Consider the following 23,231-nt stretch of genomic DNA (forward strand, 5'->3'; position numbering starts at 1 on the left):
GCATGAGGAGTTTGTCTGACGTGTTATAAATGAAGACTGTTGCTTCAAGCTAAGATGGTGACAGTAACTGTAGAGAGGATTATAGTAAAAGGCAGGGAGCAATACCATCCACTTTGGGGGATCTCCTGCGTAAGGCTTCCCCTGCTCTCCCTCAGGCTGCTAAGCCTACAAAGATGAGTTTCCAGGCATCTGTTGCCTTCACAGTTGGTTTTTAAAAGGTTAAAATTTTGTCCCTGTAGCAGCTTCCAACATAACAAAATGCAATAAATGCATTTAAAAATATATACTCTTGAAACAAAGCCAAAACAAAACCCCTTAGGTGGAGCAGGTCTTGGATGTCTTCCCCTTACTGTGTCATAGTGAGCCCATGGGAAAAGGAAAAAGTAAACTGTATCTGGCCTGTGAGTTTTAAATGCATATATGTGCACAATCTAGCCAAATTTCAGTTCCTCTATGGATTTCAGTGGCAGAGTTAAGCACATGCTTAAATATTGGCTATTGAGGCTGGAATTCAATCGTACTGAACATTGGCTGGATGTGTCCATAATGTTTGCTAATGCAGTACTACTTTTTAATAGTCTGGGTGCTTATTAGTGCTGGGGAAGACAAATGAGAGGGGGAATAATTTTGTTTGAATACAGCCAACTTGGATTAAGTGAAAGTGAGTTTTTTCTCCTGCAGTGTTTCTCAACCAGGGGTACAGATACCACCACTAGTACTTGCGGTGGTGTCTAGTGGTACTCGCTGGGCCCCTGGACACTTGCTGTCTGGCAGCGAGACCGGGAATGTGACACAACAGACAATGATAGGAGGCTTCCGAGCATGCTTTTCTGTGCTCAAAAAAACCCTCCCATCCACCTCTTACTGGTGTTTGTCATGTTGTAACTGGCCTCCTAACCCAGACGTAACTGGTAATGATGTCATCGCCAGTTACTTCTGGTGGTACTTCGAAAAGGTGAACCACGTGAAGTGATACAGCAGAGGACAACCATTGAGAAACACTGCTGTACTGTTTCTTGACCTTTTTGAAGTTAGGGTAGGTGAGCTTTCAAAACTTATTCCACCTTCTGGAACACCCCGGCTTGGTACAAATCTGTGAGTGTGTGGAGTTCCTCATATTTATGTACCTGTAACCTGTTGCCGTTTGTGTGCAAATTGGGATACTGATCTCAACACTGGCACTACAAAAAGAAGAAAATGGATATCTTTGGGTGCAGTCATCCTCACAAATTGATCAGTGTGGATCCTCTGCTAGGAGGCATTCAGTCCCTAGCTGAGTACTAGTGTGTTTTCCCCCATTTCATTCCAATATTGTGTTTTCTCTCTCCTCCCACCCCCCCTTCTAAAGCTATCTTTTTATAGGCACATTCTTTGTCTTTTTCCTTCTCAGTGTCAGGATGTCAGATCAAGAGCGTCTAATAAATTTGTTGCGGAAAGAAGTGAGGTCACTGCTGACAACAATCAAGGAAGGCCTCACTCCTCTCCAGTTAGAACGAGACTATAGGTCCATGATAGGTGAACCTCTTCCATTTCGTGCTTTGGGTTACCAGTCCATCATGGAACTTCTGGTGGATATGCCTGATGTTGTTAAGATATGCCGCAGTGCAGATGGCAGCGTTATCCTTAAAGGTGGGTTTATGACTGGTCTGGTGAGAGCAGAAAATCTGGCTAGGTAATGTTTGGAAGCAGTGTTTGACAGGAAATTTGTAGTATGTTGAAACAAGAAGCTGAGCTTGACCAAAGAGTTGTCTGAAACTATGCCCTGTAACTTGATATCAACCATGTTTAGAATTTTGAAGACGAAATATGCAAGCGAAGATGTAACTTAATATGTAACTTTAGAGGCTGATACCCCTGTGAGTGCGACAAGGCCAATTAAATTAAGGTACTGCCATGACAGATATCTTAGAGCCCAATCCTGTCCAGCGCTGATATAGCCATGCCAACGCTGCACCCTATGGGGGAGCAGTCATGTTGGCCTCCTCAAGGTATGGCAGTGGTTCTCAAACTCTCTGGGAGAGTTTGAGAGCCACTAAGTTCTTGCGTGGGCGGGAGGGTTGAGGCAGCAGGGGTGGGGGAAGGCAGCAGCGTGATCCCCAGGATCGCACTACTCGGGGGGGCTACAGGGGCTTGGGTACAAGTAAAGCGGAAGTGGAGCGCGATTGCTCCGCATCTACTTTCACTGCTGCGGTGAGCCCTGCTGCAGGCCGCGCCGGGCTCCCCCCTCCCGGGAGGCTTCAGGGGCTTGGGTACATGTACCCAAGCCCCTGCAGCCCCCCCTGAGCGGCACAATCCTGGGGAACATGCTGCTGCCTCCTTCCTGCCTCCAGGCTGCCCTGCCCCTTAAGGGGGCAGGGACCAGGGCCTGCAGACTGGGGCGTCATGACGCCCCAGTTTGAAAAGCCCTGAGGTAAGAGGATGTTTGTTTCCTTACTTTAGGGCTGCATTACAGCTGCATTGGCACTGGAAAGTTGTTTTGGGCCCTTAGATATCTTTCTAAGCCGGTGATAGGGAGGTAGCCTGAAAATGGAAGAAGCACACATGTGAGATATGTAGGAGTTCCTCTTTATGCTTTTTAATAATCCTGGCATTGGGCAAGGGAGGATCTTTGTAGTCTGAGGAGCATTCTGTGCTTGCAGAATGCAAGCTGCATTTATTCGTGTTAATGACAGCTAACTTTGTTTCTTGAGCAGTAACATCATGTTGTAGGACTGACAAAAAGAAAGGGGTGAACTGGAGGAAAGGGAAGTGTTGTCATAATCCTATACTAATTTGCAGCTTCTGTCTTTTAGCTATTGCAGATGAGTCCACCAAAGATATTGCAAGTTTGGTTGCCCGACAGAAAAACAAACCTAAAGCACAGCTTTTGAAGGCAAGGTCAAATGTTGGTGGTGGTCCTGTGTTTCACTCTCGCCTGCCTCAGGTCCCTTCTCTGCCTCGGCGAGGTCACGTTCCTCCTACTTTGCCAGCTGTGGTAAAAAATGAGCTGAAGGAACTGCTGAAGTCATCCCCTGTCCTGCTGTCAGATTTTGAGAAAGCCTTTCTCCAACGCTTTGGACGGACTTTTGAATTTGTGCGCTATGGGTTTTACTCTATGCGTGAGGTGCTGAATGCTGCTTCAGATATCATCACAGTTGAACAAACAAGGGCAGGCTCCTTGTTGACTCTAAAAAAGAGACCTTCACCAAAACACCCAGAAAAGCTACCAAAGTGTAAGATGGTGTTTGCTTAAATTCAGCTGGGGTGGAAGGGAATTATTATATTGGGATCCTTGTTTGCTTTGCCCAGTAAGTGCATTGTTTTTTTATTGTGATGTGTTGTAGCTGCCTTCTGAATCGGTAGGATTAAGAGGTGGAACACAAACATTTTGAATGTGAAATTATGTGAATGAGCTGACCAGGTAATAGTGTGTGGCAATAATGTTTTCCATTTCCAATTAAAACTTTAAACCCTAATTTTTCAAACTAGGTATGGGGCCCCTAGGGATTGGAATTATAAGATATCTGTGGCAGGTGGTGGCAAATGCAAGGACTCAAGGTGCATGTGTGTGTGTCTTCTTCTTTCCCTCCCCCCAAATGATCAGGAGTTCTAAAAGTTGCTGTTTTTAGAAGAGAGTTGTTAACATCCAGTTGTTTTGCTCAGTGCCCATAACAACCAAGTAGGCTTTAGTGCCATGCAAGAGAGTATTAGAGGTGAATAGGATATTGCTTCTGTTGAAATCCCTAATATTTCTTCATCCTGTTCAGTAGATTCTAGTACACAGCAGCTGGTTTCACACTGACGCAGATCCGAATCACACATTAATGTAGCAGATGTTTATTTTATTTAGTAAACAATTTTTATCCCACCTTTCCTCGCCTGGAGCAAATGCCCAAGGCAGCTTACAATTTATAGGTAAAATATACAATTTATAAAAATAATTATGAATAAAATCAGGAAAAAAAACAGTTGGAGGAAGGCAAAACTATTTACACTCAAGAATCCGTTGAAGAGGCACAGGAGGCAGACAACCTATCACCCAAACACCAGACGAAACAAAAAATTTTGAGCCCTCGCCAAAACACCATGAGGGAGGGGTAGATCTTAATTCACCCAGTAGGGAGTTCCATAATTGTGGTGCCACTACCAAGAAGTCTCACCCCTGAGCTGCCATTCGCTGAACTTGGGAGAAAGATTGCACTTGCAGGAAAGCCCCCTCAGATCACTTAAGAGGGCAGACTGGAATATATGGGAGAAGGCAGATGATTGTGTTCTCCTTTTTTCTGCTCTTTTTCTGATCAAACATGGCTGGGAAGCTATGATAAAACGTACTTCACAAATAATTTAAATTAGTCCTGCTAGGAATTTGATGCCTGATTTGTTTTTTAGTAGCAAGATGTAGATGCTTGTTTTCATACAAATTGGACCTTCAACTTGCTTCAGAAAGAGAGGGCTATTCTAATTACCAATGTTTCAGGCAATTCATGGGAGTTCCATTCAATTCTTGTCTTCCTTGCCCTGAGGGAAAAGGATTCGTGTATTATTATTATTATTATTATTATTATTATTATTATTATTATTATTATTAACAGTATTTATATACTGCTTTTCAACAAAAAACAAAATTTATAGATTTCCCTGTTGATCAAACAGGGAAATCTCCTGCTCTTTAGTTCAGTGTTTCTCAAACTGTGGGTTGGGAACCCCTAAGTAGGTTGTGAGCCAATTTCAGATGGGTCCCCATTCATTTCAATGTGTATTTTATTTTTAATATATTAGACTTAATACTACCATGCTATGTGAGTGCATGTGGGGAAATTTTACAGATCTGTACTTTTAACAGGCTACTATGTATATCCTTCTAACAATGATAGTCAACGAGGCTTAAGTGACTTAGTTAAGTCACTTGCGTAAATGTGTATAGAGGTGCAACTTTTGGGGTGTTTGGGGATTTTTTTTTTTAAATGCAACTGCTTGGGCAGGTTAGGAGGATTTTTCTTTATTTTAAATAAATTTCTTTATTTTAAATAAACTTATACTGGTGGTGCCTCCATATCCACGGATTGGGTATTCGTGGATCTGACTCGATGTGGGCCCCCTGGACCCTCGTTGAGCTAAACTTGGCCCAACCTTATTCCCTGTGGATAACGAGGTCCCATTTGTACTGATCGTAAACTTGTAATTTACTTACATAATTGATTTTTGTTGTATGGGAGTGTTAAACTTTTTCCTGCTTGATGATGTCACTTCCAGCCATGACATCCCTTCCAGGTTAATGATTTCACTTCTGGTGAGTTCTGACAGATTGTCATTCTAAAAAGTGGACCTGGTGCTAAAATATATTAGAATCAGTGGTTTAGTTGATTTAGTTATAGCTGATCAATCCTGCAAATGCAAAATGCAGTAAGTATGCCTTTTGGTTAGCTTAATAGAGAGTCTGTTGTTCAGTGGATGTATGTGGAAATGAATATGAGCTTTCCGACTTTACCTTTCTGGGGGAAATAAAAAACCATGCCAGGTTGTAACTGAAACTTTCTTTTTTGCATTATTAAGGCAATGTGATGAGTAAGCGAGATAAAACAAAGCAGACCTTGACCACTACTGTGCCCAAGCCAGCAGCGAAGACACATCAGACAACCCCCCAAACTACAGAGGTCCAAAGTCTGATTTCAAGCCAGGAATCCACCACTCTGATACTGCAGCAGGAGCTGGTTGAAACACCATTGGTGAGATCCAGTGCAAGGATGAAACAAGTAAGTAGCTGAAATATTGCTGTCTAGACTCTAGAGCAGCCATTTTCAACCACTGTGCCGTGGCACTCTGGTGTGCTGTGGCACTCTGGTGTGCCGTGAGTGGTCCACAGGTATGCCACAGGAATTTGAGGGAAGGTCATTTATTAGTAGGACCAATAGGGATATGAGGCCCCCACTGCCAGCATGGTGTGCCTTGTCATTGGTCAAAAATCTGAAGGGTGTGCATTGACAATTTTAGTGCCTTATCAGTGTGCCATGAGATGAAAAAGGTTGAAAATCGCTGCTCTAGAGCAAGGAGAAGTCTGCTTTAGATAGTAACCAAGAATTTGAGTTTGACAGTCATGGATGCGCTTCTTTTGTGTTGGCTATCTTACACTTAACTCTTCTGGGCTGTTCCTGTATATGATTTTAAATCTTGCATTTTTAAATTTTGTAAGCAAAATTGAGAAAAGATGTACCCTAAAGTAAAAAAAAGACAAAAGAGGTATATAGTTCAGCTAACAATACTTTTGCTGTCTAATTCTGTCTAGGCGAAACAGAGGAAGAAGGTCTCTGTCAACCCTGTAATGTGATTTAAGAGAATCATTTTGTTCTCCTTACACTGTACCCTGTTGTCATAGAATCATAGATTTGGAAGGTACCTGCAAGGTCATCTAGTCCAATCCCCATTGTACATGGAAGGGGCTGCCTGTCACCTAGCATGTGTTTGGCAAGAAATGGGAGGCAATGATTTTCTTGTCATTGGGAAAGGCCTCTGGCAGCTGCGAAGTACTTTGCATGCTGATTTATCAACAGTCAGGTTTACTCTGGAAGTGATATCGGCCGGTTCAAAAGTGATGATGTTTTGGTTCTCTCTTAGCTAGCAAGTGCCCTCCTTATGTATGCTGCTCTAAGGCTTAAATCCTAAACACTCTTTCTAGGAAGTAAACTGCACTGGACTCAGTGGGACAACTCTGAGTAAAGATGCACTGGCATTTGCTGTGTGTTCTTGGGGAACGTCAACCATGGTGAGATACAAATGTGATAATTGCAGTGCCAATTCTATAAGAAAATTACAAATTACTTGCAGTGTTATGGGAGAACCAGATAAGCAAGATTTCCCCATATCATGCAAGTTCCAAAAAAATAGTAAAAATACACTGTTCTCACAAATACTTGAGACATTGCTAAGGTATAAAAGAGCTTTAATCAATTCACAGGTATTTTACCTGTTAATTTTTAAAAGTACCAAGCATAGCAGATGCTTATATTGGTCTTAAGAGCTGTGATCCAATACCATTTTCCATAAAGGCTGTGGATCAGCCCCCCCCCTCCAAAAGTACAAGTCAATTCTCAAAAGATACCTGAAGAATAAAGCAGTCTTGCAATTAAGGTCAACATTACTAGCCAATAAAAATTTCTAGAAGTCTGCCTACCAGTGCTTACATCAATTTAAAAATAACATTTTGAGGGTTGGGGGGAAAACTTTGAACTTGGATCTTAGAAAATACAACCTTGAAAAACTTGCAGTTGTGGAATTACAAAATTAAAGCACGTGTGCACCTTGATACAATTTCAAATAAGCAGAAAATAACTTACAGGAACATCATGGTCATAGTTGCATAGCAATCCTTCATTACTAGTTATCCATCAGGGATTTTAACTGAGGACCCAATCTTATCTAACTTTCCAGCATTGATGCAGCCCTACGGTAAGGGAACAAATGTTCCCTTATTTTGAGGAGGCCTCTGTGACTGCTCCCTCACCCCAGGATGCAGCACATGTCTCATTGCACAACTGCATCAGCCCTGGAAAGTTGGATAGGATTGGGCCCTAAATGTGTAAGGCACTGTTTCTCAAACTGTCAGTTGCAACCTGATCTCTAGGAGATCACAATACACTGGGGGCTGCCATCTTGGAAGATGGCAAGTGCTGGGGGCAATACACTGGGGGCAGTTCCATCATGGAAGCTGGCAAACCTGGGTGCTGTCATTTTGAAAGTTTTTAGTCAGACCTTAGAGAAGCTTCAGGGTGGAAATGCTGCTGGGGAGAGTGTAGGAATCTGTGAAATACTCCTGCTGGGGTGGGGGAAATGGGGGTCTGAATTGAACAAGTTGATGATCTGCATCAGTGTGTGAAATGAGGGTGGGGGAGTGAATTAAGCAAGTTGGTTATCTGCAGGAGTATCCTGCCCCACTCCTTGCTTATGCCATTACACTCCTCTACTTCTACACACTTTACTTCTACCTAGAAACCACTTGAACTTGTTGAGAGCTGGAGGTGGGAAGGTGCATCTGTTGACCTGTGCAAGGAATGGTCTCTGAACTGCAAGTCAGAAATCTGTCCTTGGGCTCTCTTTTGCAGCCTCACTGGTGTGTGTGCAAGACACAATTTTGTAACTGTGTCTGAATTGGGATTGATGCATTAGATAGCCCTTGCTTGCTAGTGTGACTCTGATAAGCTGGTTGCATTTGCTTTCAGTTTTTCTGGGTTTCCAGCTCATGAAACTGTGGTTCTGATAAGCTGAGATGCTGACATTCTTCCAAGTTGACCTTTGCATAATATTTGCTCTGGCAACCCAGCAGACCAGGATATTATTTTGTGGTGTCAAGGTTGTAAACAGGCTTTTTTCTTACACTTTGCTTTTGGAAAAAGGCTGAGAAATAACCCAATAAAAGCTAATAAAATGCGATAAGATCCTCTCCCTGTATTACAGTTTAATACATGTGGCATTGACTGTATTAAAAGAGATGTCATTTCCTGCTTGATGACATAGCTTTCGGCTCTGGCATCACAACAAGGGCACTTCCTCTTTGATGTCATTTCCAGCCATAACTTCGCTTCCAGTGGGTCCTGATTGTATTTCTCAAGAGTGAGTCCCAGGCTAAAATGTTTGAGAACCACTGGTGTAAAGAAATACGAATAGTTATTTACACTGTTATTTACACTGGTATTGTAAATAGTTATTTACACTGGTAGTGTAAACCACTGTTAATAAGCACTGGTGTAAAGAAATATGAATTAGTTAAAAAACAGTCCAACCTAAGAAAACCGAATTAGGAGGGTAAGAACCTAGGAAGGGCCCCTTCCCAGGCAATTTAGCTTAGCATAGTCATAAACTTCCCCTGGGGGCTGGGGATAAGAATAGGCCCTCAGTTTGGCTGTACTTGTCGTAAGAGGCGACTAAACAGCCACCGGGTAGATGGGACTCGTCAGCCTGGGAAGGCAGCTCATCTGAGAGAAGGAAAACTCTGATCCCAAACCTCCACTGCCTTGTGGCTACATCCAGTTATGGAAAAGGCTTCAGGAGTCAACCTCGAGGCAAAATCCGGAGCTGGAGTCCCTGAGGCAGTTCATAGCTGAACACAGTCACGTTCTGGCAACTTCTGCGACGCCACTGGAACCAACCGTATTGGCTTCTGCCTTTCCATTGGACCATTTCAGCGACGTGGAGGAGGGGATTTGCTGCATGGGTAACAGCCTATCCTCCATACCTACTTTACCCATGCTTCGTGCACTGGAGAGGACACTGTTCCAGAACCACCATTTAGAGCGTGACACCATAGTCTTCCGAGACTGAAGGATGCCAACAACAAAGTCATAAACTTAGCAATTTAGCGAATTAGCATAGTCATTGTCCTTTAGGAGGTGATAAGAGCCCCATTAGGCAGATCCAAGCACCCCATTCAGGAGCCTACAGAGTAGATTAGGCCCATTAGCAACCTTTTCTCTTCCTAATCTTTTGTAATCTCACCTGGGAAGACCAGCCCTCTTTCAATCAGCAAGGAGAGAGGAGCTAGCTAGGGGCATAAAGCTAGCGCCTGCCACCGTGTGAGCCCTCTGCAGAAGCGTGCGCTGCCTCGGAACCCAGTGCCTCGGGAACAAAGTGCCAGGTAAGGCACCGTGAGTTTAGCCTCAGTGTGAGTTCAGCAGTAGGGCAAGGAGGCCAGGGCCCCAGACACTGTCCTTCTCTTCCCTTGAGAAGAGGGCAGCAAATCAGTGAAGGGTTTTTAGGTACCCCTAAACAAACAAACAAACAAAAAAAGTATGCAGTCAGACAGCCAGCAGCAGGGTGGGGGCTATCCAGTGTTTTGCATTGAGTGTCACATGTATGACTATATGCCTCTGTGGCATAAGTCATGGGTGTGTCCTCGGTGCAAGGAGCTCCAGGGACTTAGGGAACGCATCCGCTCCCTTGAAGCCTTGGTGGCCGACCTGGAGAAGCAGAGTCAGGCAGAGAAGGACCGTGGGGAGACTTCCGGGGACGATCAGGCTTCATCCCAACCTCAGGCGTGCAGCTCCCCAGCTGCCCAGGTGGGAAGTCTCGAAGCTGTAGAAAGTCAACCTGGAGAGGAGGGAAACAATCCCCTAGGGGGGACCCCTTCTCCAGGGAGTGGGCCCGTATCCGAATGCACTCAGGATACTCCTCGGTGGGAGGGGGTTTCTCGTAGTGGGGAATGCGATTATTAGAAACATAGAGAGGGGGGCTTGCGACTTGCCTGCCTGGTGCGAAGGTTGCGGAATAACTTCTCGTCTAGACAGGCTGGTAAACAGTGCTGGGGAGGAGGTAGCGGTTGTGGTGCATGTTGGCACCAACAACATGGGCAAGTTTAGCCGGGAGGTCCTGGAGGCCAAATTTAGGCTATTAGGTAGGAAACTGAAAACCAGGACCTCAAAGGTAGTGTTCTCTGAAGTGCTCCCTGTTCCATGCAGCTAGATAGGCGGAGATCAGGGGTCTCAATGCGTGGATGAGATGGTGGTGTAGGGAGGAGGCGTTCAGATTCATTAGGCACCGGGGAACGTTTTGGGACAAGCAGGGCCTGTACAAGAGGGACGGGCTTCTCTTGAACCAGAATGGAACCAGACTGCTGGCGCATAACATTAAAAAGGTGGCAGAGCAGCTTTTAAACTGATCCCTGGGGGAAAGCCGACAGGAGCCGAGGGGCATCCAGTTTGGGACTCCTCATCCCTATGGGACGAGGATGGGGAGGTTAGAGAACAACAAGGTAAAGGCAGAGTAGGAGAAGAAATTGGGAATGGTAGCATGATGGGATGTGATAGATGGTTTGGCACAGTGAGAGGATGCGGGGACAAAGGAGCTAATAAGCGGCCCATCCTAGGGCATTCCATGTACAAATGCCCGAAGTCTCCAAGCAAAGATGGGAGAACTGAAATGTCTGATGACTAGAGAAAACATTGACATAGTGGGCATAACGGAAACCTGGTGGAATGCGGAAAATCAGTGGGATACTGCAATCCCGGGCTATAAACTCCACAGGAGGGACAGGCAGGGGTGTGTTGGAGGTGGGGTGGCTGTTTATGTTAAGGAAGGGATAGAATCCAGCAAAGTAGAGATTGAAGGTGGGTCCAACTCCACCATAGAATCTCTGTGGGCTAAATTACCAGGCCTGAGGAGCGATGTAATACTGGGGGCATACTATCGTCCTCCAGACCAGAAACCGGAAGGGGACCTTGAAATGAGGAAACAGATCAGGGAGGTGACAAGGAGGGACAGGGTTGTGATCATGGGGGACTTCAATTATATAGACTGGGTCAATTTGTGTTCTCGTCACAAAAAGGAGATCAGATTCCTTTACATTTTAAATGACTGTGCCTTAGAGTAGCTAGTCATGGAGCCCACCAGAGGACAGGTGACTGGATTTAATATTGTGCGGTACTCAGGACCTGGTTAGAGATAACAATGTTATGGAGCCGTTGGGAACAGTGATCATGCTGTCATCCGTTTCGACATGCATGTCGGGGGAAGACTACCGGGCAAATCTATCACAAAAACCCTTGACTTCCGACGGGCGGACTTCCCTCAAATGAGTAGACTGGTTAGGAGGTTGAAAGGGAAGGTGAAAAGAGTCCAATCTCTCCAGAGTGCATGGAGGTTGCTTAAAACAACAGTAATAGAGGCCCAGCTGAAGTGTATACTGCAAAGGAAGAAGGGCTCCACTAAGTCCAGGAGGGTGCCCACTGTTAAGGTTAAATTTTGAATGGGATGGTTGGTGTTGGTCCCTGCTTTGTCCCAATGTGAGCAGGTTGCAAGAAAAACAGCAAATACAGCAGAGTACTTTCAGCAGATGTATTTGAGCAAGGGATATCACAAGTAGAGTCGTCAGTAAACAGTCAGTATCCAGCCTCCTCAGTCACTGGCAGCAGTTCCTCAGTTATCTCCATCAACTCCCCTACTGCTGCACTGGAAGCTCCAACAGACTAACTTTATGTAGTTAGCTTAGCCAATCAGTGCTGGCTTGGTCACACCCAGGGTGTGTCAGTCCCAGGTGCCTGCTGATTCTGCTGACTCAGCAATCTACACCTGCTCCCTGAACCAACTTGTAAGCTGTGGTTCTGCTTCCCTCAGAACTCAAAGCTAACACCCACATGGCTAACCATCAAGTAAGAGAGGCCGTAAAAGACAAGGAAGCTTCCTTCCGTAAATGGAAGTCTTGCCGTAATGAAGAGAATAAAAGGGAGCATAAACTGTGGCAAAAGGAATGTAAGAACGTGATATGGGAGGCCAAGCGAAACTGAGGAACGCGTGGCCAGCAACATTAAGGGGAATAATATAAGCTTCTTCAAATATGTTAGAAGCAGGAAACCCGCCAGAGAAGCGGTTGGCCCTCTGGATGGTGAGGGAGGGAAAGGGGAGATAAAAAGAGACTTAGAGATGGCAGAGAAATTGAATTAGTTCTTTGCATCTGTCTTGCAATGCACCCCCATATCCTCGGGCAGATACCGCTGCCCGAACAGCCCCTCCTGACCAAGGAATTAAGTCAGATAGAGGTTAAAAGAGAAGATGTTTCAGACCTCATTGATAAATTAAAGTTCAATAAGTCACCGGGCCTGGTTGGCATCCACCCAAGAGTTATTAAGGAATTGAAGAATGAAGTTGCTGATCTCTTGACTCCAATATGCAACTTGTCCCTCAAAACGGCCACGGTGCCAGAGGATTGGAGGATAGCAAATGTCATACCAATCTTTAAAAAGGGAAAGAGGGGGAACCTGGGAAACTATAGGCCGGTCAGTTTAACATCTATGCCGGGTAAGATGGTGGAATGCCTCATCAAAGATAGGATCTCAAAACACATAAACAAACAGGCCTTGTTGAGGGAGAATCAGCATGGCTTCTGTAAGGGTAAGTCTTGCCTCACAAACCTTTTAGAATTCTTTGTAAAGGTCAACAGGCATGTGGATGTGGGAGAACCTGTGGACATTATATATCTGGACTTTCAGAAGGCGTTCGACACGGTCCCTCACCATAATGAAAAAAACTCCACAGTCAGGGAATTGGGGGGCAGGTCCTCTCCTGGATTGAGACCTGTTTGAAGACCAGGAAACAGAGAGTGGGTGTCAATGGGCAATTTTCACAACAGAGAGAGGTGAAAAGTGGTGTGCCCCAAGGATCTGTCCTGGGACCAGTGCTTTTCAACCTCTTCATAAATGACCTGGAGACAGAGGTGAGCAGTGAGGTGGCAATATTTACAGATGACACCAGACTTTTCCGAGTGGTGAAGACCAGATGTGATTGTGAGGAGCTCCAGAAGGATCTCTCCAAACTGGCAGAATGGGCAGCAAAATAACAGATGCGTTTCAGTGTAAGTAAGTGTAAAGTCATGTACATTGGGGCAAAAAATCAAAACTTCACATAGAGGCTAATGGGTTCTGAGGTGTCTGTGACAGATCAGGAGAGAGATCTTGGGATGGTGGTGGACAGGTTGATGAAAGTGTCGACCCAATGTGTGGTGGCAGTAAAGAAGGCCAATTCTATTCTTGGGATCATTGGAAGGGTATTGAGAACAAAACTAATATTATATTAGGCTAATATTATAATGCTGTTGTACAAAATGATGGTAAGTTCACACCTGGAGTATTGTGTCCGGTTCTGGTTGCCACATCTCAAAAAGAACATATTGGAAATGGAAAAGTTGCAAAAGGCTTCATTCCGGAGGCCTCATGGATATGGGGGTACTTAATGTTTGGAAAATACAGTTATGCGTTAGAAATTTATGCTGTAAATATTACACTGATTTTCATGATAGAGTTGAGGTATATGATCTTGTGTAGAGAACATCAGTGTATGTGTGTATTCTCTCTTGCTCTCTTGTTTATGGATTTTGTTTCTCAAAGCTAGAGAAAGAGATGAAGGAGACCCTTGTCCAGAAAGGACCTGGCGAGACTATCAGCTCAGAACTCAAAGAAAAAATAAAAACTGTAAGTGGATTTCTTTATTGTTCGTTCTTTATTGACTGTTTGGATTGAAACCACCTTTAAAAAAATTTAAGCTGTGGGGAAAATAGTTTAATTTCTCTAAGCTTTCAGTATGCAATGGTCAGTTGCTGAGGATGTGTTTTTTCTATTTAGATTGCAGCGCAACACCCAGAAGGCTTGCTTATTTCCAAGTTGCCTGGTGAATTTGAGGTATTTTTCTCATGTAACCAATAGAATTGCATAAACTTGCCATTATTATTATTATTATTATTATTATTATTATTATTATTATTATATTAATTAATTAATTAATCTATCCTGCCATTCTCTCTTTTGGAGGACTTTTATTTGTCTTTTGCTATGTATAAGCATAATGAAGCTATTCTTGGAAGGTGAGGAAAGAGGCAATGGCTCAGTTGGATAACATACCAGATTATGATTAGAGTTTTGGAAACTATAGCTAGGTTGGAGTGGTTTCTTTGCTTTTTGTCTGTCTTTACTGTGCTTTGCTTTATAAGTAGGAGCCATGTCCTATTTCTGTTGGTCAGCAGCCCTCCTTTGATAGACCAGTGACCTCATTGTGATTTGTCAGTAGTTGCTGAAATCACACTCAGTTGCAGACTGTGTCTCCCATCTTGTTTTCAGGTCCTGGTTTGTTGGCCTCAAACCACAGTTAGTGAACAGGCTCAGTTATTGAAACAAACTGTAGTTTGCATTACATCAGAATTATATGCTTTACAGCTGACTAACTCTCTGTAACTACAGTCTACATTTTTGTTTCCTGTCTCCAAATTATCTGGCCTAAAGCACAAATCCTAGAATTATGACATTGATCCCAACTTGGTGACCTAACGTCTTGTCTTGATCTGTTACCGAACATGAGCAATAGAGAGGCTATACAGTTTGCCTGCATCTTATATGAAGGTTATGTTTCAATATTGAAACATAAACCAAAATTGTGTGTAGTCAAAACTCCCTTAAAGCCAACAAATGCTCAGTCTCTTGAAGCACATTATGAGAGACAACGGGGTGGGTGGGGTGTCAGAGGAAACAATAACTTTTTTACTGTACTTCCACAGAGTAAGTGGAATGGCGTGGCCTGCAGTATGTAAATTGTTTTTCCCTCTCTTTGGATTGGGGGGGAGCAGGGAGGTATACTTGAATTTGAGTGAGTTGCATGAAAATGCAAGCTGACTATATAGTGCAGATTTTTGTGAGACTGTGTTCTGTGGATTGAAAGCAATATTACTTCAATATTCTGCAGACTTTCTTAGTGATTCTCTGATTGAAGTTGATCTGGTTCAAGTTTTTGCTTTGTTTTCCCTCTCATGATTGCAAGGGGTTTCATCAATGCTGTTTTTTGCTATAAACCAGATTAGCTGAGGTCTCTAATCCAGTGGTTCCAAAACTTTTCAGCACCTGGACCCACTTTTAAAAATGGCACTCTACTGGGACTCAACTAGCTTAAGAAACTTAAAAAAAAACCTAGTTTCATCTTACCAGCAGCTTAGACCTCTGTTTGTATTCTTTTTACTATGGTGGTGTTGGGAAAGTGCTCTCTGTAGCGTTTGAGCTTCATATTCATTGGATTGGGACCATTTTGATGGCCTTGTGTTCCCTTTCGCCTGGCCTTGGTAGGAACCAAGGTGCATTTGCCTACTCATGAGTAAACGCACACACATGGCTAAGTTTCACTTTCCGTAGGACTCAATACATTTTCTTTGTCATCTTGGGGGGGGGGGCATCCTTCTGCAGTGTTTTTGGGGCCTGTGGTCATCGAATTAGGACTATTCTGACAGCATTGTGTTCCTCTCAGCCTGCCCTTTGAAGTGGACTGACTCATGAATTTGTGGCTCAGTTTCACTTTCCATAGTTCTCAATACATTGTTCTTTATCAGCTATCAGCTTGTCAATTTCAGGACTGGTCTGGTCATGACCCACACTTTGGGGAACATTGCTCTAATCTGTCTCTTTAAAATTGCTGTTAGAAGTTTTGCATGTCATGCCAAGAAGAACATGTTCAAACATGCTCTGATTTGCAAACCTTTCTTTTCACCTAGGCACATTTTAAAGAAGTGCTGCCAGTCAGGAAGCTGGGTTTCTTGAACCTGATGGAGTTCGTTGGTGTCCTTAATGATATTCTTCATATTGAATGCAAAGAAGGGGAACAGGACTGGCTTATTTTTGACATTGATTCACAGTGCTTGGCAGATGGTGAGTGGGAATACTGCAGATGCAAGTTCTCCAAAAGAAAGTGGTGGTGGTGGTCCTTAGTATCAATTGGTAATGTTGGCCTGCATTTGAAGTATCTGCTTAACAGGAGTGCTCAAACCCCAACCCGCGAGCTGTTTGCGGCCCTCAGGGACCTCCAATTTGGCCTGTGGGGAGCCCCCAGTCTCTAGGGAGTCTCTGGCTCTCTGGAGACTTACTGGAGCATGTGCTGGCCCGACAGGACTGCTCATAGTGTGAGGGCAACTGTTCGACTTCTTTCATGAACTGTGGGCCAAGGGCTCCCTCCGCTGCTTGCTGCTTCACAACTGTGAAGCAGCAGCAGCAGTGAAGGAAAGACCAGCCTTGCTTTGTGCAAGTCTTTTTGTAGAGCTACTGTGAGACCTTCATTTATTCATATAAGTTCCATCTCTAATATATTCATTTATGCAAATTTATTCAAATTTTAAATGTAAATTGGTTCTTTTTTCCCCAGACCCTGACACAGTGTCAGAGAGATGATGTGGCTGTTCTGCCAAAAAGTTTGGACACCCTTGGCTTACTAGTTAACGGCTGAAAAGGATTAAGACTATATTATGCATTTTTATTTACCTATATTGTACACGTTTTTAGCACTCGACAAAAGAACAGCAGACCACAGTTCCCAGATGCCATTAAGTTGGTTTACTCCTCAGAATGTGTGGTTGGGACTTTGTTGGTCTGTCCTTAGCAGACAATACATTTGGCATGTGTTAGCAATGGGAGGTTACCTAAGGCATGCAGCTATTCCTCTTCCTCCCCCCTCGGAGATCAAGAACCTTAAGTTGTAATCTAGCTTGTTCTCTACAGTGATTTAAGCAGCCCAGGTGTTCTGTGGCATTTATAACCTTAATTCCTATTCACTGATAATTGGATAGTCTGATCCTAGTCAAATAACATTGAAGTTGTGGATTGTCAGATTGGGTTGTCTTAAACAAATGCTCATCCGCTTGGCTTTTGAATCATTCTCTATGTCTTTACTGGCCCTATATCTTTTGTGTAGACAAGATCTATTTAACTGCCCACATTATCTGACAATATGCATGTAACCAAACTAGATTTCTACAGATTTTAAATCTATGCATTATATAGAATGCTTGATTGCAGATTTCTATTAACACTGTTGGACTTTGGACAGTTCTGCCTTCATGTATTTGTAGGAGTGTATTTGTCTTCTGATCTGTATGTGTGTTCCTGCAGATGAACCTGCAATTGATGAAATACATCTGACTGGTTCTCTGATACACAAAAGTTCTGATGAGTTTGATGAGCCCTGTTGGGATATTCGTGTGGAAGAGTCAAAGAACCTGGAGATGAAGTTCAGTGTTGTAACAAAGATAGTGACACCGGTAGGGTGATACTTTAATAATGTTTTTCACAGTTGTGGGTAGCAGCCAAGATGTTTACCACTAACAATTCTTGTATGGTGATCATTAAGACATTTGAATGGGGTGAAATGCAAATTTTTACATTGATTCAAAACTGACACTTGACTAGCCAGAATCCAAAGAACTGTGAAAATCATTTGTTGGAATGCAGCGGGACTATAGAATCACTTTGCTTGAACAGCACCCCAACAGCCACCTGCTCCTGCTGCAGGGCAAACAGGCTCTGAAACTGAGGGGAGTTTCAAAGCTAGATTGCTGTCAAAAGGCATGTAGAGTATCTCTCTTTTCTGATAGGGAAGAGGCTGTAAGTGGTGGTGCACTTGGGAGGCCCCAGAGTAGAACAGAGAGAAATTCCTATCTGAAAACATAGAGAGCAAATGCAAGTCATTGTCAACAGTCCAATCCAATGTTTTAACTCCAGCAATGAATGGCTAGGAACTTGCTCTAATAATGTGTACTTAAGAACTGCTTACTTTCAGGTGCACATTTGGGAAGACTTTTTAAACCAAACTGCCCTTCCCACACTCTTAACTTTAATGGTTTTGGAGGGAAACCTGTAGTTTGAATTCTGACTTCACACAAGCAGAAAACAGTTTTTAACATCTGCTCATGACATGGTAGATCAAGTTCACTTAGATGGGAAACAGTCTGATCTGGATGTTTCACTAGAGTCTTGTTGTGTAGAAGCCTTGTTGTGTATTTTTCTGGAGGCTTTTTCTCTTAGAATTGAGGTGGGACTAATTGTCAGTTTGTAGTCACAGTGACAAATTGTCACTGTGTAGTCATTATCTGTGGAATGGGAATGGAGATTTGCTGGGTTAAAGTAGTATTTCAAATTTGTGGGTGACCAGACTTCTCAGGTTTTATTTTTTTCACAACGGCAGTTTGCTTTGCATCTGAAAAATGAATACTAGGTACTGCTAGACTCGAGAACTACATGGCTGATTATGAAATTCTTGTACTTATTCACAGCACCTGGGTATGGAAGAACCTCGAATAATGCAGGAAATAATGGAAGAAGAAATCCCACCAGATGCAGTCCAGGACAAACGCCTTTATAATCTCCCCCAGTTAGGCTGCAGTGCTCTAGTGGGTCTGTTTGTAGAGTACATTGTGTCTCCTTCTCAATTCTATGTCCGAATCTATAGTGCGGAAACTTCAGAGAAACTGGAAGACATGATGATTGAGATGAGGTGAGGATATACCTGATAATTTACAAGACAGAGAAATGTGAGTTGCATGTATGTGTATATAGATAGAGGCAGGCAGGCAGACATAGAACCCAGTCTGCTGCTGTATCTGCGATTGCTTAGAATCTAAGGCCCCCATCAGGCATGCTGTTATTCCGTGGGAAATTGCATCCATGAGCACATAGAATCCATGTTGGATTTGCAACCACTCCAATCTGGGGCTTTATCTGTGGAAAAAGCTGCACTAGTACTGCTTCTGGTGCTGTCAAATGTCCTTTGACTGTCTTCCTGTTTCTGAATGTATCCTAGCAGAACTGATCTACTGTAGGTTAGCCCTTCTGAGGTGGTAAACTTCCTGGTCATACAAACCCTCTTCTGGAGGCAGTCTAGGACAGTGTTCTTTTCCCCCAACCTAGTGCAATGGCAGTGATGTCATCACCAGGTGCCAGGGTCCACTGCATGATTGCATCTGAGTGTCAGCTGGTCAGTAGCAGTTATCCACCCATAGAACCCTCTGTGGGGGGGGGGGGGGAGGAAAAGAGCAGCAGGTGAAGGCAGGGTAGACTTCAGGGTGTGGAAAAACATGAAGGAACTGGATTGTTTTGATCTTGTGACCCAGTGAAAGCATCTTGTGACCTCATACTGGGTTGCAACTCATATTTGAAGAACACTGGTCTAGGACACCGTCTCAGCTCCTCACTGAACTTGCTGATATTAGACAACTATGTGAGTTTTCAAACCAGACATTCAAAACCCATGTGGAATATTCCACTCATGGATTAAAAAGTGGAAAGGGTACTTTAACCATGGAGGGGGCTCACTGATAACAGACAGGTAAGGAGGTTCGTATGGGCCGTGCATCCAAACATGCACTACTTCTTTTGGAAATGCTGATTTCCTTTTGGAACTTAATTCTGATTTCCTTAGAACTTAATCTGTTGTTGCACCTGGCATTGATGATGGACACACATAAGTGCTTTTAGTGCACTGAAACCCCCATGTCCAAATATCTGTATGTATTGGGAAGAAAATCTGTCCATGTGTACGCTTCAGAAGTTTAAAGTTTCCCACTCTGGCTACTGTTAGTAATGGTTTGTTCAAAATGGTAGCTCATTGCTATGGGTGGTAGAACAGCTTTATTTTTTTGCAGATTTAGATGTTTTCCAAAGTTAGAAGTGCAGAAAGTGCTTATGTGTGTTTATTCAAAATTTACTTTATAATGGTAATCACTTTAAAAGTGTACTAGGTAGGTGATATAGTGTCAGCAGGCGGTATAGTGTTGGCCACAGTCATTAGCCATGCAACCCGCCATTAAATAATAAAAACTAAAGAAAATGGTTTTATATTTTTGTAGATTTTTTTCCCCAGAAATAAGTGTTAGGTGTTTTTATTTCGTTTTCACCATCACCACCACCAACACAAAAAGCAGTGTTAGGTGTTTTTATTTTGTTGTCACCATTTTCTCTCACCTCTAGCCATCACACAGATATTATACTTTTAATACTACAGGTGGTGTTGTCTGCCTTTGAGAACCCAATGGGGTTATTTTCAGTTTGGACTAAATCCAATTATAGTAAATAGACTCTGGTGGAAGCAGACAACATTCTCTTACAGCAGAGGTTCTCAAACTGAGGTGTTGCAATGCCCCAGCCTGAAGTGCTCTGCTTTTACCCCTTTAAGGAATGGGGAGGGGGAATGGAGTCACGTAATCCCCAGGATCGTGCCACTATTGGGAGGCAGGGGCAGCAGCAGGCTCCTGGGATGCAAGGAGCCCCATGGAAGCCTCTGCAAGGCTCCCCAAGCAGCAGAGAATGTGAAAATAATGATTGCTACCCACGTTAAGTTCCCCAGCACTTTTTCTTCTACGTGGTTCCAATCCAACCCAATAACTTTTATTGGCATACCTAATACATGTGGCAACAGCCAAGTATAAGAGATAACATATTGGGCACACAAAGAGAAAAATAGAATTAACATTCTGTATTGCATTTTATTTTATTATCTATCTTAACAAGTAGACTAAGTATACTTGGAAGACACAGAAACTAAGAATTTGGAAACCATCTCTATTGTATCAGTTGGGCAGTCATTGAGGGAAAAATTTCAAGCTCTCTAAATCAGAAGACCCATCCCTTTTAAGTAGCATCTGTACCAAATAAATGAAATGGGGCCGAAGTGGTTGATTATTTGTCTTTTCCATCTCTCTTGATTAGGAAAGCGAAGAAGCTATCGGTAGAGAATGCTAATGATGTTTCTTATTCGATACTTGGTCTCCATTTTGTTACCCATGAGGATTTCCTTGTCTTTGGCAAGGCATACAGAGCTTCAAGTGATTTTGGACCAAGATGATGCTAAAAACAGCGATATAACTTGGGGAGATCACAGCAAAGGGGAGGCATACTGGAGCACAAATATTTCCTAGACTAGTAAAGTTCCCCATATCTGTCATCCCCTCCCCTCTGATATGTCGAACTATACTTGAGACCGCTTATGACCCAGACATGGGTGGGTGTGTGCAAGGAAATAATTCTTTGTCTTGCCCAAATCATTTATGGAAAACTTCCGTATTCAATGGGGAATACTTTGCTATATGGATAAATCATCTCTAACTTTATCATCCTTGATGCTTGGCGGACTAGTGTTGGGACTAGTGTGACCCTTTTCTTCAGAAGTCCTTTGAGGATTCTGCCCTCACAATCCAGACTTTGGCTGTTGCAGTCATCTTTGCAGAATACTCACAGTTGCTCTCATTGTTGATTTGCCATGGAGCCTTCTGTATTTCTTTCCTCTTGTGACTGTCCTGGTCTGTGTACTTAGGAGCAGTGCTTTTTTTGTAAAAAAAAAAAAGGGGGGGGGGCAGGAACTCATGACTTGTTAATCTTTTATTTATTTATTTATTTTTAAATTTATTTAAAATAATATATATATATATATATACAGCGTGATGATGTTTGCATCCCTCATGTCTTGAGGTACTTCACCTTCTCTCCAGCAGAGACAGAGGATTTCATGCAGCTCAGTGACGATGATCTCTTTGCAGCATTTTAGGACTTCAGCAGGGATGCTGTCTTTTCCAGGTGCCTTGCCAAAGGCAAGGGAGTCCAGGGCCACGTGAAGTTCTTCTAGGGTTGGTTCACTGTCAAGCTCTTCCAGCACAGGCAGGCACTCAATGTTGTTCAGTGCTTCTTCGGTGACTACTTTTCTCTGGAATATAGCTCAGAGTAGTGCTGCACCCAGCGTTCCATCTGCTGCGCCCGATCCTGGATGACCTCGCCTGTGGCAGACTTCAGAGGGGCAGTTTTCTTCTGTGTTGGACCTAGGGCCTGCTTGATACCATCATACATCCCCTTGATGTTGCCCGTGTCAGCTGCTATCTGTATCTCGGAACAGAGCTGACAGGGGTGACAGGTGACAGGGGTGACTGCAACAACTACCGCGGCATCTCTCTCCTTAGCGTTGTAGGAAAGCTGTTTGCCCGAGTTGTACTAAAGAGGCTCCAGGTACTTGCAGAGAGCGTCTATCCAGAATCGCAGTGTGGATTCCGAGCCAACAGGTCCACCACTGATATGGTATTCTCCCTTAGACAACTGCAGGAGAAATGCAGGGAACAACGACAGCCACTCTTTATAGCCTTCATAGATCTCACAAAGGCTTTCGACCTGGTCAGCAGAGACGGCCTCTTCAAGATTCTCCCCAAGATTGGATGTCCACCCAGGCTCCTCAGCATCATCAGATCTTTCCACAAGGACATGAAGGGCACTGTTGTCTTCGATGGCTCCACATCAGACCCTTTTGACATCCGAAGCGGAGTGAAGCAGGGCTGTGTTCTTGCACCAACCTTGTTTGGGATTTTCTTCGCTGTCCTGCTGAAGCAGGCCTTTGGAACTGCAACAGAAGGCATCTATCTCCGGACCAGATCAGACGGAAAGCTCTTCAACCTCTCCAGACTGAGAGCAAAATCCAAAGTCCAGCTGAAATGTCTGCGTGACTTCCTCTTTGCCGACGATGCAGCTGTCACTACCCACTCTGCCAAAGATCTCCAGCAGCTCATGGATCGTTTTAGCAAGGCCTGCCAAGATTTTGGACTGACAATCAGCCTGAAGAAAACACAGGTCATGGTTCAGGATGTGGACTCACCTCCCTGCATTACAATCTCTGAGCATGAACTGGAGGTTGTCCATGACTTTGTGTACCTTGGCTCAACGATCTCCGACACTCATTCTCTCGATACCGAGCTCAACAAGCGCATCGGTAAAGCAGCTACCACGTTTTCCAGACTCACAAAGAGAGTCTGGTCCAACAAGAAGCTGACGGAACATACCAAGATCCAGGTCTACAGAGCTTGCGTCCTGAGTACACTTCTGTACTGCAGCGAGTCATGGACTCTTCACTCACAACAGGAGAGGAAACTGAGCGCTTTCCACATGCGCTGCCTCCGACGCATCCTCGGCATCACCTGGCAGGACAAAGTTCCAAACAAC

At 43.8% G+C, this 23,231-nt stretch overlaps 1 protein-coding gene across 1 annotated transcript in view; it reads left to right on the plus strand.

The window, feature by feature from the left end:
* Positions 1-1,397: 1,397 nt before the first annotated feature.
* TDRD5 (tudor domain containing 5) overlaps positions 1,398-23,231 on the plus strand; it is an 89,264-nt gene continuing 67,430 nt past the window's right edge. Inside the window, exons 1-8 of the mRNA XM_066624534.1 lie at positions 1,398-1,629; positions 2,793-3,212; positions 5,533-5,732; positions 13,845-13,928; positions 14,079-14,135; positions 15,986-16,139; positions 17,373-17,521; positions 18,533-18,753. Of these exons, the coding sequence (XP_066480631.1) occupies positions 1,398-1,629; positions 2,793-3,212; positions 5,533-5,732; positions 13,845-13,928; positions 14,079-14,135; positions 15,986-16,139; positions 17,373-17,521; positions 18,533-18,753 (1,517 nt within the window). The remainder of the gene's footprint in view (positions 1,630-2,792; positions 3,213-5,532; positions 5,733-13,844; positions 13,929-14,078; positions 14,136-15,985; positions 16,140-17,372; positions 17,522-18,532; positions 18,754-23,231) is intronic.

Source organism: Tiliqua scincoides, chromosome 4, assembly GCF_035046505.1.
Source record: "Tiliqua scincoides isolate rTilSci1 chromosome 4, rTilSci1.hap2, whole genome shotgun sequence".
Lineage (NCBI taxonomy): Eukaryota > Metazoa > Chordata > Lepidosauria > Squamata > Scincidae > Tiliqua > Tiliqua scincoides.